The 14,135-nt window shown below is 65.1% G+C and overlaps 2 protein-coding genes across 3 annotated transcripts; both read right to left on the bottom strand.

Annotated features, from left to right (window-relative positions):
- Positions 1 to 97: 97 nt before the first annotated feature.
- HEXIM1 (HEXIM P-TEFb complex subunit 1) lies at positions 98 to 1,364 on the bottom strand. Its single transcript, XM_063178811.1, has one exon. It carries the CDS (start codon positions 1,243 to 1,245, stop codon positions 325 to 327), a length of 921 nt encoding a protein of 306 aa, XP_063034881.1. The 5' UTR covers positions 1,246 to 1,364; the 3' UTR covers positions 98 to 324.
- Positions 1,365 to 2,907: 1,543 nt separating this feature from the next.
- On the bottom strand, positions 2,908 to 12,733 carry ACBD4 (acyl-CoA binding domain containing 4). 2 transcript variants are annotated; one of them, XM_063178807.1, is made up of 10 exons: positions 12,614 to 12,733; positions 12,425 to 12,545; positions 11,692 to 11,776; positions 11,492 to 11,612; positions 7,401 to 7,502; positions 6,582 to 6,679; positions 5,739 to 5,898; positions 4,750 to 4,868; positions 3,350 to 3,385; positions 2,908 to 3,132 (listed from the first exon to the last, which is right to left on the bottom strand). In XM_063178807.1, exons 1-10 carry the CDS (start codon positions 12,714 to 12,716, stop codon positions 3,022 to 3,024), a joined length of 1,056 nt encoding a protein of 351 aa, XP_063034877.1. In that variant the 5' UTR covers positions 12,717 to 12,733; the 3' UTR covers positions 2,908 to 3,021. The 2 variants fall into 2 exon arrangements, with proteins under 2 accessions (XP_063034877.1, XP_063034878.1); XM_063178808.1 differs by lacking the exons at positions 2,908 to 3,132; positions 3,350 to 3,385; positions 4,750 to 4,868 and adding an exon at positions 4,950 to 5,186.
- Positions 12,734 to 14,135: the final 1,402 nt, after the last annotated feature.

Genomic DNA, 14,135 nt, shown 5'->3' with positions numbered 1-14,135 from the left:
TTAAATTTATTAGACCTCTGTATTTTTTTTTTATAGTCAGTTTTGGCCAATTTACAGCTTTCCTGGGGAATTTTTTTTTCTCTTTTTTGGTTTCGACACAAAAAAAAAAAAAAAAAAACAAAAACAAAAAAAAAAAAACCATAAACCAGATATCACCAATACATCAACCCCCCCTCACCCCATCACAGCCACCTAAAAAAGGGGGAGCCCTCGGCCCACCCAGCTGCAGTTTAGCCCGTAAAAAGGGTCCGCGGCGACTCTGTACAAGGACCGAATGTTCCACCCAGCACTGTAAAAACCCCCCCGCGCCCCCCTGGCCCAGTGTCACTCCCCCGGCTTGCAGGGGCCCTTTTCCTGCCGGGGCAGCAGCTCCTGCTCCCGCAGCAGCCGCAGGTTCTCGGCTCGCAGCCTGTCCACCTCCCGCTCCAGCGCCTGCACCCGCGCCGGGTCCGCCGCTTCCCCGCCGGCTTTTTTGCTCTCCATCCTCAGCCGGTTGTTCTCCTCCTCCATGCGCGACAGGCACTTCTCCAGCTCCAGGTACTCCTTCACCAGCTCCTGCTTGCTCATGTTCTGCAGGCTCTCCACATGGTACCGCTCGTAGGTCTCCGAGAAGTCCCTCTGCAGAAACTCGCTGCCGTCCCCCCCCATCCCGTCGCTGCCCCCGTCCTCGTCGGCCGCGTCGTCCAGGAAATCCTCCTCGCTCGTGTCGTCCGACTTGGCGGCCGCTCGCCGCGGGTACAGCCCGGTTTTCAGGTCGGGCTCCTCCTGGTCATGGTCCTCCATGAGGAACTGCGTGGTGTTGTAGGGAGCCACCGGCTGCCCCTTGGCGAACATCTCCGCTCGCAGCCGGGAGGCGCGGAGGCTTTGCCGCTCGTCGAACTGCTGTTTCTCCTCCCAGCTTAGCTTCGAGTACGGCTTCCAGCGCCGCTTCTTCTTCGACGGCCGCCGACGGTGCTTCTTCTTCACCGGCCACTCCTCGGTGCGTCCCACGGCCCGGTACCGCGGGCCCAGGCCGGGACGCCCCGCTCCGCCCGCCGGCGGCCGCCCCTCGGCGCCGCCCGCCGCCGCCGCCTCCGCCCCGGGGGGCGGCAGCCGCCCGGCATCGCCGTCCTCCGTCGGCGCCTCTCCGCGCTCGGGCTGCGGCTCGGGCTCGGACTGCGGCTCCGGCCGCGCCTCGGGCTCGGAGCGAGGCTCCGCTTCGCACTGGGGCTCCGGCCCCGGTTCAGCGGGCGCCGCGTCGGCCATAGCGCTGCGCTCGGCTACGGTCGCTGACGGGCGCTACCGGCGCCGCATGGGGGCTGCCCCGCTCAGGCCGCCCGGGACATGGCCCGGGGGAGGTTTAACGCCGCCGGGCCCGCCTCCCCGCGCGCACTGCACGCGCCGCCGCCGCCGCTCCCGCCGCAATCCCACCCCACAGCCCAACCCGCGCCCGCCGCCGCCCGCTCCCGACTGCCTCTCCTCGGCCGCGGCCGCTCCCTTTATAGCCGCGCGAGCCCCGCCCCGCCCGGCGCAGGCGCCCTGCGCGCCCCGCCCCGCCGCGCGTCGGGACCCGCCCCCGCCGCGCGCCCCGCGCCGCCGCCACGGCCCCGAGCGCGCGGGCGGTGCCGCCTCTCGGCCAATCAGCGGGCGCGGGGGGCGGGCCGGCCATCCAGGACACGCCCCCGGCCGTTGCAGGGACTGGCCACCATTGGCCGAGATGGCCGTCACTCTTCCGCGGCGCCACCAATCGCGAGGGGGAGAAGGCGGGATCGGACCGTACCACGAGGCGGGGGAGTCCCCATGCGCGGGGCCGCGCGCGCCCCGCGACCTTCAGGCCCGCGCCGAGGGCGGCGCGCGCGCCACCCCCACGGCGGGGCTGTGGCACGGTCCGAAAAGAGTCCCCGCGCGGCGGAGGTTCCGCCGGCCGTGCTGCGGCCCCGGTACCGGGGGGTTGTACAGGGCTGGGCCGGGCCGGGCCGAGCCAGGCTGGGCTGTAGCGGGGGCCGGGAGGGCCTCCGGGGGTGCGCGGGCCCGGGGGAGAAGGGGCCGAGCGGAAGGATCCCGGCGCTGTATGGTGTGCGACTGTACTGCAGTTGGCGGAGGGAGATGTAAACAAACCGAAGCGGAAAGAAGTCCCCTCTTAAAGGCGCCGCGTCCCTTTTGGCAGGGGCGGTGCGGAGCCGCGCTCCCGAGGCCCGGGGGGTGCGGGGGGAGGGGCACGGCCAAGGAGGGGGATGGGGAGCCCTCGGGCCTTGTGCAGGTCCCGGTACCGATCCCGTTCCCGGTCCTGCCACCCTTAGCCACGGCGGCCATGTCCCCCTCGGGCCCCACGTTCGGGGGGGGCTGGCGGGGTTTGGGGGCCCCTCTGAGGGACACAGGGCGGGGGGAGCCATGTGGGGGCTCCGTGCCTGAGGGGGAGCAGCACAGGAGGGCCCCGGGGCAGCCGCGGCCTCACGGGGGGAGGAACCCGCGGGTGGAACCCGCCCTGCCCAGCCCCGCACCGGGCACCCCCTCACGGAGGTCCCGGGGCTCCCTGGGGCTTCCCGATCAGGGCCGGTGGCACCCTCAGGGTGGGCATGGCACCCGGTCAGGGGACAGCCTGGGGCCTGCGACAGAGCCGGCCGGGGGGACAGGGCGGCCACGGCCACCTCCGGGGACAGGGGTGACCAACCGGGGACAGAGGGTGACCAGGCAGGGACAGGGGGACAGGGGGTGACCAGGCAGGGACAGGGGGTGACCAGGCAGGGACAGTGGCCAGGCCGGAGCGTTTGGCCGCGCTCTCCTCTCCCGGTAGCAGGGCACAGGCAGCGGGGCTGAACCGAAAATGCGACTTTAATCGAGGCAGGCTCGGTGCTGTCCCCGGTGAGGCCGGGCCGGGCCCGGGGCTGCTCCTGCTCCGGCTGTGCGTGGCGGCGGCGGCGCGGGGCCCGGTGCTGGCCCTCAGTGTCGGTGCCGGTGTCCCGGTGGCTGCTGAGGCGGTTCCCGCGTGGCTCCGTGCGAAGCGGAATGGCGAGGAACGGTGGCGGTGGCGGTGCTCGGGGGTCACCTCTTCCTGCCCTGCCAGTGGCGCAGCAGCCACTGGGTGACGAAGGGCCAGGTGGCCAGGAAGAGCAGCGTGCGTGGGGACACGGGCAGGCGCCATCGGGACACGGCCTGGCCGGGGGAACGGGGACAGAGGTGGCACCGATGGCAGCGAACACGCCCTCGGCACTGCTCGGTGTCCCGGTGACATCCCCCCTCCTCTGTGCATCCCTGGCAGTGTCCCCATGGGTGTCACCTGCTCCCCAGATGTGTCCCCACAGCCCTGTGGGCTCAGGTGGGCAGGGGGACAGCAGGGCCACCCCCAGCAAGTCCTTCAGCCCTAACTCACCTGTGGAGCGAGTGCCGGGCCCGGGTCTGTCTGCCCCTGCAAGACAGGAGAGGGTTTGGGGTGCAGCTGGGGTGGGCACCCCCTGTGCCCTGGGAGAGGGAGGGAATGGCTGGACAGGCTGTGCAGGGATCAGAGGGGGCAGCTGGGCCGGGAGCATGGGGGCAGAGGGAATGAGGGGGGCAGAGGGAATGAGGGGGGCAATGGGAGTTGGGGGAAAACAGGAATGAAGGGACAGTGGGAATGAGGGGGAAACAGGAATGAGGGGGAAATGGGAATGACAGTGGAAATGGGAATGAGGGGAGAAACAGCAATGAGGGGAGAAACAGCAATGAAGGGAGCAGTGGGAATGAGGGGAGCAGTGGGAATGAGCGGGTAAATGGGAATGAGGGGGAAACAGGAATGAAGGGGCAGAGGGAATGAGGGGGGAAATGGGAATTGGGGGACAGAGAGAACGAGGGGAGAAATGGGAATGAGGGAGGAAACAGGAAGGAGTGAGGCAGGAATGAGGGGGGAAATGGGAATTAGGGGAAAATGGGAATGAGGGGGACACCAGGAGTGAGGGGACAATGGGAATGAGAGGGGAAACAGAAATGAGGGGGGAAATGGGAATGAGGCGAGCAGTGGGAATAGGGGGGGCAGGAATAAGGGGGGCAGTGGGAATGAGGGGGAAACAGGAGTGAAAGGGCAGCAGGAATGAGGGGGGAAATGGGAATGAGGGGGGCAGGAATAAAGAGAAAACAGGAATGAGGGGACAATGGGAATGAGGGATGTGCTGGGAATGAGGCAGGAAACGGGAATGAAGGAGCAGAGAGAATAAGCAGGGCAATGGGAATGAGGGGGAAACAGGAATGAAGGGGCAGTGGGAATGAGGGGGGCATTGGGAACAAAGTGGGCAGTGGGAATGAGGGGGAAACAGGAATGAAGGGGGCAATGGGAATGAAGGGGGCAGTGGGAATGAGTGGGGCAGGAATGAGGGGAAAATGGGAATGAGGAGGCACTTGGAATGAGGGAGCAGTGGGAATAAGGAGTGCAGTGGGACTGAGGGGGACGCTGGCAGCGAGGGGCAGCAGCCCTGCCTCTGTTGGCAGGATCAGGTCACCGCCAGCCTCACCCCACCAGGATTTGTCACCAGCAACCACCAGGGTGTCCCCACAACAGGGCCAGCCGTGTGGCACGGCCGGAGCCGGGCCCAGCTCTGTCCCAGCTCAGGCCCAGCTCTGTCCCCGCTGTGTGGCACGGCCGGAGCCGAGCCCAGCTCAGTCCCAGCTCTGTCCCAGCTCTGTCCCCGGCTGTGTGACAGGGCCCGGAGCCGGGCCCAGCTCAGTCCCAGCTCTGTCCCCGGCTGTGTGGCACGGCCGGAGCCGAGCCCAGCTCAGTCCCAGCGCTGTCCCCGGCCGTACCTGGGCAGCCCCGAGCGTCTCCAGGCGGCTGAGCCGCTCCCGCACCCGCCGCAGCTCCTCCTGCAGCGCCCGCACCGCGCCGGCCACCTGCGCCTCCAGCTCCCCGGGCAGCCGGGCATCTGCGGGCACAGCCAGGGGCACACGGCTGCCAGGGCACGCTGGCGCTGCCCGCCCCGCGCTGGCACCCGCTGCTGGGCAGTGACACCCATGGGGCGCCTGCCCACCCACAGGATGTCCCCAGGGCCGCGCACCGCTGTGACACTGCCTGGTGGTGGCAGTGGGTGCTGTGGGTCACACCTGGTGAAGGTGCCACCATGGGGCAGGACAGCCAGGGCCAGGGCAGCTCCTCCCTGGCTGTCCCCAGGCCCAAATCAGGCTGGCAAACCCTGGATAATCCAGGCAGGGAGCAGGACACAGGCAGGGACTCGCTGCCAGCCCTGGGGACAAGTTCAGTGCCAAGGTCAGGCAGCCCGGAAGGGAACAGCAACGGGGGAAAGGGTGAGACACGTGGGCTGTGCCAGGTGAGGCAATGGCACCAGTCCCACGGGTCAGGGTGGCAATGCCACCCCAGAGTGTCTGGGGACAGCACAGAGGGTGCAGTGGCACAGCTCAAGGCCTGGTGGTGCCCAGGTGAGTGGCACTGCTGTCCCCAAGGCCTCCAGAGCACAGGGAACAGCTTCCTCCCTGCCCTGCTGGGCACAGCTCACCCTTGGCACCACCCACACCCAAAGGACAAGGGGCAGGAGCTGGGCACGGGGAACCAGGGCCCTGCATCCCCCAAACTCAGACAATTCAGTACCACAGCAGGAATTGGGCAAAGGAGGGGCTGAGCTGCTTGGGGATGCACACACAGGACACTTGTGGCTTCCTTCAGCTTCTGACCACCCAGCTGTGCGTGCTGGAGCCAAACTCAGCCCCATCCCACCCCCAGGCCAGCCCATGGAGGTGGCAGCAGCAGGAGGGGACTTGGGGACAAGCTCTGCACCCACCTGTGTCAGAGCCCAGGGCTGGCAGGTCTGTGCTGCTGCTGCTGCTGCTCCCCTCGGCTCTCCTGCCTTGGCCCCGCTCGCCCTGCCCAGCACTGAGGGGCTCTGGGGGCTCAGCCCCGCCCTGGGGGCTCTTTGGGGGGAGCCCCCACACCTGCCCGGCCTGTGAGAGGGGAGAGAAGGGCCCTGAGACCCCAATTCCCATGCCAGGGCAGGGGGGCAATGCCAGGCAGCAGTGCAAGGCTTCCCTTGGGGTGGCATTTTTGGTGGCATTTCTGGTTTGGGTGGTGACATCTGAGGGGAGTGAGCGCCCAGATTTGAGGTGGAAAAAGAGTGGGGGGGTTTCCTTCTTCCTTCCTTCCACCAGACCCACAGGCCTCAGCATGGCACCAAACGTGGCAGGGGAACAATGCAGGTGGTGGCACCCATGTGGTGGAGCCTCACCACAGCAATGGGGAGGCTCCTCAGCATCCCCCAGTGACAGGGACAGGGACAGGAGTGCCACAAAGCACAGAGAGGAGCAGGAGGGTGTCCCTGGGGCTCCTCAGCATCCCCCAGTGACAGGGACAGGGACAGGAGTGACACAAAGCACAGAGAGGAGCACGAGGGTGTCCCTGAGTCTCCTCAGCATTCCCCAGTGACAGGGACAGGCTCCAGGAGTGCCACAAAGCACAGAGAGCTGCACGAGGGTGTCCCTGAGGCTCCTCAGCATCCCCCAGTGACAGGGACAGGGACAGGAGTGACACAAAGCACAGAGAGCTGCACGAGGGTGTCCCTGCTGGTTTTATGAAGCTCCCAGGCTGGCGGTGGCAGGGGTGGCAAAGCCTCCAGCGCTTCCTCCATTACCTTCTCAGGCTCCATCTGCTCCGGGGTGTCACTGAACGTGTCCCCCTCAGAGTCACTCGTCACCTGGGTCACCTCGGGGCCTGGAGCCAGCCCAGGTCCTGGAAGGGAAGCACAGGGCTGAGCCCAGGGCAGGGCAGGGGTGCCCAGCTGTGTGGAGGGCACAGCTGGACGAGGCTGGAGAGGGAAACTGAGGCACTGCAGCTCTGCTCACGTGGCCATGAAGCCAAGGACTGAATTCCCCCTTCTGCTGCCCACGGTGTCACACTGGCACAGCCCCCCAGGGCAGCGTGGCACAGGCAGGGACACAGCCCAAGGCTGGCACACTGGCACTCGCTCTGTGACCATATTTGCTCCTGGGGAAGGCTGGAGCAGCAGCAGGAGGAGGAGGAGGAGGAGGAGGAACCTCCCTGCAGCACCCTGCCCAACCCAGGGCACAGCCAGGGGCCCTCGAGGGGGCACAGCGAGGCTGGGCTGAGACAAAAGCCAGGCCTGAGGTGCCACCAGGGCTTGGTGCTGTGAATCCCAGTGCCAAGGGAGCTGCAAACAGGGCTTGAGCCACGGGAGAACATCCCCCCATGGATCAGGGACCTTCCAGGGTGATATTTTCCAGCCCAGCCTCCCCTTGTCCCTGCAGTTTAGCAGATCTTGGCCCCTTTGCACAGCAGGAATGAGGCAGAGCCAACCCCACAAGTGCAGTGAGAGCTGGACCTGTGACTGGGCAGTGCCCAGAGCATCCAGGGCTGGAGCAGAGGTGCCAACAGCTCCATGCCCCAGCCCTGCTTGTGCTGCACAGGGCTCTGCCAAGGCAGGAACACCAACCTGGCACGTGCTGCTGCCCTGGCAGGCTGTCCCTGGGGATCTCTGGAGCTGGGCTGCTCTCTGTGCCATCCTGGCTGGTGCCATCCTGCTGCCCCTGGCTCTCTGCACAGAGGGAAAGGCACAGCTGGGTCACTTGGTGCCCTCAGAGCTGCTGTCCTGGCTGGGCTGGCCGTGGAAATGCCAGGGAGGTGCCAGCAGCTGGCAAGGGAAGGAGAGGAGCCAGGAACCCACCTGGGCTCACCCTGTGCACAGCACCCTGCTCACCCAGGGGTGGTGGGGTGTCCCTGTCCCCAAACCCCTGGGGCAGCAGGCAGGGGGACCAGCACTGCTGAGGGACAGTGACAGTGACAGTGCTGTCCCCTGGCAGTGCCCACAGCCCAGGGCACAGCCACAGTAACAGAGCCCAGGGCAAGAGGTGCTGGATGGAGGAGCCTTGTGTGGCCAGCAGCACCCCAGCACCTGGGAGAGAAACACCCCACAAATCTGGGCCAGCAGCACCCCAGGGACCTGGGAGAGAAGAACCACAAAGACCTGGGCCAGCAGCACCCTGAGAGGACCTGGGAGAGAAGCACCCTAAAGATCTGGGCCAGCAGCACCCCAAGATCTGGACCAGCAGCACCTCAGAACCTGGGCCCGCAGCACCTCAGGGATCTGGGAGAGAAGCACCCAAATATTTGAGCCAGCAGCAGCTCACAGACCTGGGCCAGCAGCACCCCAGGACCTGGGAGAGAAGCACCCCAAGGACCTGGGCCAGCAGCACCTCAAAGATCTGGACCAGCAGCACCCCAAGAACCTGGGAGAGCAGCACCCCAGGACCTGGCCCAGCAGCCCCTGAGAGGTCCTGCCAGCCCCCAGCCCTCCCCAGCAGGCCCTGGTGCCCAAGGGGTTAATCCCAGCAGGTTTCCAGCAGCCCCCAGGACTTTGCTCCCTGCTCCTGGGCAGGTGTGTGGCAATGCTGCCCTGCTGCTCCTTCCCTCACTCTGCTGTCCCCGCTGTCCCCAGCCTGTCCTCACCACCACAGGGACACTGAGGGGACAAGGCAGCTGCACCCCACACAGGGGCAGTGCCACTCCTCCCAAATCCTCCTCAAATTCCCCAAATCCTCCTCCCCATCCCCAGATCCTGCTCAGGGTGTGCTGTGACCCACAGAGTGTGGCTCCTGTCACCTCCCAGAGCACCAGGACAGACCTGGCCCCAGCCACCACATTCACCAGGCTCTGGAGACCTGGTGGGACCGGGACCCACCCATGGTTTGGGTTCCAAATGCTGCTTTAAAACTTTATAACTTTATAAACTTTATATATAAATAAATAAACCCAAAGCTGCCCAGAGCCCCAGCTCTGTGAGCTCTGTCACACACAGGGACACCAGAGCCACACACCGGGACACCAGAGCTGCACACACAGGGACAGAGTCACATAGAGGGACACCAGAGTCACACAGAGGGACACCAGAGCCACACACAAAGAGACCAGAGCCACACACAGGGACACCAGAGCCACACAGGGACACCAGAGTCACACAGAGGGACACCAGAGTGACACACACAGGGACACCAGAGTCACACACAGGGACACCAGAGTCACATAGAGGGACAGAGTCACACACAGGGACACCAGAGTCACATGTCACACAGAGGGACACGAGTGTCACACACAGGGACACCAGAGCTGCACACGGGGACACCAGAGTCACACTCAGGGACACCAGTGCCACACACACAGGGACACGAGAGCCACACACAGAGGGACACCAGTGTCACACACAGGGACACCAGAGTCACATAGAGGGACACCAGAGTGACACACAGGGACACCAGAGCCACACAGAGGGACATCAGAGTCACACACAGGGACAGAGTCACACACACAGGGACACCAGTCACACATAGGGACACCAGAGTCTCACACAGAGAGACCAGTGTCACACACAGGGACACCAGTGACACACACAGGGACACCAGAGTCACACACACAGGGACACCAGAGTCACACAGAGGGACACCAGAGTGACACACAGGGACACCAGTCACACACAGGGACACCAGAGCCACACACAGGGACACCAGAGTCACACACACAGGGACACCAGAGTCACACAGAGGGACACCAGAGTGACACACAGGGACACCAGAGTCACACACACAGGGACACCAGAGCCACACACAGGGACACCAGAGCCACACACAGGGACAGAGTCACACACAGGGACACCAGTCACACATAGGGACACCAGAGTCTCACACAGAGAGACCAGTGACACACACAGGGACACCAGTGACACACACAGGGACACCAGAGTCACACACGGGGACACCAGAGCCACACACGGGGACACCAGAGTGACACACAGGGACACCAGAGTGACACACAGAGAGACCAGAGTCACACACAGGGACAGAGTCACACAGAGGGACACCAGAGTCACACACGGGGACACCAGTCACACACAGGGACAGAGTCACACAGAGGGACACCAGTCACACACAGGGACACCAGAGTCACACACAGGGACACCAGTGTCACACACAGGGACACCAGAAGCTGCTGGAGGCACCTGCCACGCTGCACACTCTGGAATTCCCTTTCTGCTCCACCACAGCTGTGACTGCAGGGGCTGAAGGTGATTTAGGAGCCTTTAACACAAAGGACTCCACACCTTGAGGAGCTCAGGGCTCTGCACCTCAGTTCAGCCACCTCGGGCTGCTTGTGCCACCAGGTTTGGATTTAAGTGACAATGTCACTTGTAAGGGACACTCCCAAGTGACAATGTCACCTGTAAGGGACACTCCAAGTGGATAATGACCAGTTTAGGCACAGCTTTTGAATTTCAGAGGAAAACCAAGGCTGCCTTTTAAAAGGATTCAGCAGCAAAATGGAGAACAAAGCACCTGGGACACAGAGGGACACTGGTGTCACACAGAGAGACACCTTTGTCACACACAGGGACAGCAGTGTCACACACAGAGGGACACCTGTGTCACACCAGTGTCACACACAGGGAACCAGTATCACACATGGGGACACCTCTGTCACACATGGGGACACTGGTGCCACACAAGGGGACAGCAGTCTCACACAAGGGGACACAAATATCACAGACAGGGACACCTCTGTCACACACAGGGACACCTCTGTCACACAAGGGGACCAGTGCCACCCAAGGGGACACCTCTGTCACACACAGGCAAACCAGTGCCACATACAGGGACAGCAGTGTCACATCAGTGCCACACAAGGGCACACCAGTGTCACACACAGGGACACCTGTGTCACACACCAGGACACACACAGGGACACCTGTGTCACACAAGGGGACACTAGTGTCACACAGGGACACCAATGTCACACACAGGGACACCTGTGTCACACACGGGGACACCTGAATCACACACCAGGACGCTAGTGTCACACAGGGACACCTCTCTCACACACAGGGACACCTCTGTCACACACAGGGAACCAGTATCACACATGGGGACACCAGTGCCACACACCAGGACACCTGTGTCACACACCAGGACGCTAGTGTCACACAGGGACACCTCTGTCACACACAGGGACACCAGTGTCACACACAGGGACACCAGTATCACACATGGGGACACCAGTGCCACACATCAGTGCCACACAAGGGGACACCTCTGTCACACACAGGGACACCAGTGTCACACAAAGGGACACCGGTGTGCCCAGAGAGCCTCTGGCAGCAGCAGCAGTGCCCCTGCAGGGTCTCTGGGATGTTCTGTGTCCCCCCCGTGTCCCCTCGGGGCCAAACCAGACCCGGTGCCGGTACCGGTGGCAGCAGGAGGGCAGCACCGGGAATGGGCAGCACCGGGGGCAGGGTAGCACAGGGGGCACCGGGAATGGGCATCACCAGGGGCAGGGTAGCACAGGGGGCACCGGGAATGGGCAGCACCGGCACAGGGCAGGGTAGCACAGGGGGCACCGGGACAGGGCAGCACCGGGACAGGGCAGGGTAGCACAGGGGGCACCGGGACAGGGCAGCACCGGGACAGGGCAGCACCGGCACAGGGCAGGGTAGCACAGGGGGCACCGGGACAGGGCAGCACCGGTCCCGGCCGCGCTCACCCGCTGTGCTCCTGAAGAAGGCCTCGGGGGGCCGGGGCATGTCGTGGATGACCTCGTAGAGCGGCTCGAAGTAGCGGAACATCTCCCGCGTGCTCTCGTCCATGGGCACGGTGTCAATGACCTGCGGAGGCCGCGGCTGGGCACGGGCACCGGGCGGCACCGGGCACTGCCCGGCCCGGCCCCGCCGCCCGCCCCGGTACCTTCTGCGCCACCTTCTTCATCTCCGCCACGTACGCGGCCATCGCCTCCTCCTTGGACATCGCGCCCAGGCTGTGCCAGGCGTCCCTGCGGGGCCCGGGCCGTCAGCGGGACCGGAACCCGACAGGAACCGGAACCGGAGCGGGAGCGGGACTGGACAGGGACAGGGACCGGGAGCAGGACTGGACCCAGAGCGGGACCGGAACCGGAGGGGGAGCGGGAGGGGGACCGGGACAGGGACCGGGACCGGACCTGGAGCGGAACCGGAGCGGGACCGGAATCGTGACTGGACCAGAACCGGAGCGGGACTGGGATGGGAGCGGGAGCGGGACCAGACCAGAACCGGAGCGGGACCGGAACCGGAACGGGACCAGAGTTAACCGGGACCGGAACCGGAGGGGGAGCAGAACCGGGAGCGGGACTGGACCAGAACCGGAGCGGGACAGGAGCAGGACCGGACCCAGACCGGAACAGGCACTGGGATCTGGAGCGAGACCGGACCCGGAGCAGGAGAGGGACCGGGACCGGGAACGGACCCGGATCCGAACCGGATGGGGAGCGGGACCGGACCGGAACCCGAGCGGGAGTAGGACCAAGACCGGGACCGGGAGCGGCCCCGGAGCGGGACTGGGACCGGAGAGGGACCAGAGCGGGACCGGAACCAGACCGGCCCTGGACCCGGACCCGGACTAGAACCGGAGCGGGACCGGGAGCAGGACCGGGACCCCCCCTTACCACTTGTATCGGCCGATGGGGTCCCAGAAGCCGGGCCGCGGGCCCTGGCAGCGCCCCGCCGTTGCCTGTTTGTAGTAGCTGTAGAAGCGCAGCATCTCCTCGTACGAGGGCCGGTACGCACCTGCGGGGCACGGTCAGCGGGGCCGCCCACGCCGCGCCCGCCCGGCCCCGCTCCCGGCCGCTACTCACCGCTCCGCGGCAGCCCTTGGATCACCTGCACGGCGGCGCGGAACTGCGCCCCGCAGCCCGGCTCGTCCATGGCGGGACCGGCCCCGCAGCCCGGCTCCTCCATGGCGGGACCGGCCCCGCACCGGCCCCGGCTCCGCTCCCGGTCCCGCTCCCTCTCCGTGCTGGGACAGCGCGCGGCCAATCAGAGCCCGCCTTGCATCGGCTTCCCAGCACTGCGCCCAATCAGCGCTCGCTTTACATAGGCTCCCTCCGCACCGCGACCAATCAGCGCGCGGCTCCAGGAACGGGCCCCTCCCGGCGCTGCGCTGTCGGCGCCCCCTGGCGGCCGGAGCGGGCAGTGCACGGAGAGCGGGGGTGGCAGGCGCCGCCTGGCGGGGATGGGAGGGACTGCAGGGACAGATGGACAGATGGACAGGACAGAGGGACAGAGGGACAGGGATGGGGACAGATGGACAGAGGGACAGGGACAGCAACCGGGACAGAGGGACAGGGGGACAGGGACAGGGAGAGAGGGGCAGGGAGACAGGGGGATTGGGATAGGGGGACAGAGGGACAGGGGACGGAGGGACAGGGATGGGGACAGGGACACAGGGACAGTGGGACAGAGACAGAGGGACACAGGGACTGGGATAGGGACAGAGGGACACAGGGACAAGGGGACAGGGACAGGGGGATAGAGGGACAGAGGGACTGGGACAGAAACAGGAACAGCCAGACAGTGGGACAGGGACACCCAAACAGGGACAGTGGCATAGCAGGACAGGGACAGGGGGACAGTGCACAGGGATAGTGAGCCAGGGCAATGAGAGTGCACAGGGACAGTGACAGACAGGACAAGGACAGTGCCCAGGGACAGTGCCCAGGGACAGGGGACACTGCCTATGGACAGTTCCCAGCCCCCCGGAGCACCCAGGCTGTGCCCAGGTGTGGAGCCCCAAGGCCAGGTTGGACACTGGGGCTTGGGGCACCCTGAGACAGTGGGAGGTGTCCCTGCCATGGCAGGGGTGGCACTGGGTGGCTTTGAGGTCCTTTCCAACCCAAACCATCCTGGAATTCTGTGACAGTCATCCAGGATCCTGGGGGCACATATGGGGACGCTGGGGCCATGCACTGTGACACCAGGACACTGCAGTGGGGACAGGGACAATGCAAAGGTGCCAGGGGAAGGGACCAGGGACTGGGACACCTCACTGGGAACTGGAACATGGCACTGGGATGTGGAATGTGGCACTGGGAGGGTTGGACACCGCACTGGGATGTGGAACATGGCACTGGGATCTGGAACATGGCACTGGGACAGTGCCACCAGGCCCCCGGGCGGCAGAGGGGACAGCTGGGTCAGGCAGAGAATTGTTAATTATTACCCAATTGGATCCACTGTTCTTTTATTCACTGGATACTTTTAACCGCTGTTAATTATTATCCAACTTCATTAACGACGGTAGCGAGGAAGGGGCGGGATTTGGGGTCCGTGAGGGGTGAACCCCCCTGCTCCAAGGGCTGTGGGGACATGGGGACAGGT

Source organism: Melospiza melodia, chromosome 30 (assembly GCF_035770615.1).
Source record: "Melospiza melodia melodia isolate bMelMel2 chromosome 30, bMelMel2.pri, whole genome shotgun sequence".
NCBI lineage: Eukaryota > Metazoa > Chordata > Aves > Passeriformes > Passerellidae > Melospiza > Melospiza melodia.
This window is presented reverse-complemented; position numbering and strand designations above follow the sequence as displayed.

What these genes read in the sequence shown, in the direction of transcription:
- ACBD4 (XM_063178807.1), bottom strand. Translation starts at nt 12,716, where the DNA reads ATGGAGGAGCCGGGCTGCGGGGCCGGTCCCGCCATGGACGAGCCGGGC. An exon ending in CTTCTTCAGGAGCACAGCGG is followed by an intron (nt 7,503 to 11,491) that starts GTGAGCGCGGCC and finishes CCCTCTGTGCAG; the next exon opens with AGAGCCAGGGGCAGCAGGAT. An exon ending in GCCCGGCACTCGCTCCACAG is followed by an intron (nt 3,133 to 3,349) that starts GTGAGTTAGGGC and finishes TCCCCCGGCCAG; the next exon opens with GCCGTGTCCCGATGGCGCCT.
- HEXIM1 (XM_063178811.1), bottom strand. Translation starts at nt 1,245, where the DNA reads ATGGCCGACGCGGCGCCCGCTGAACCGGGGCCGGAGCCCCAGTGCGAA.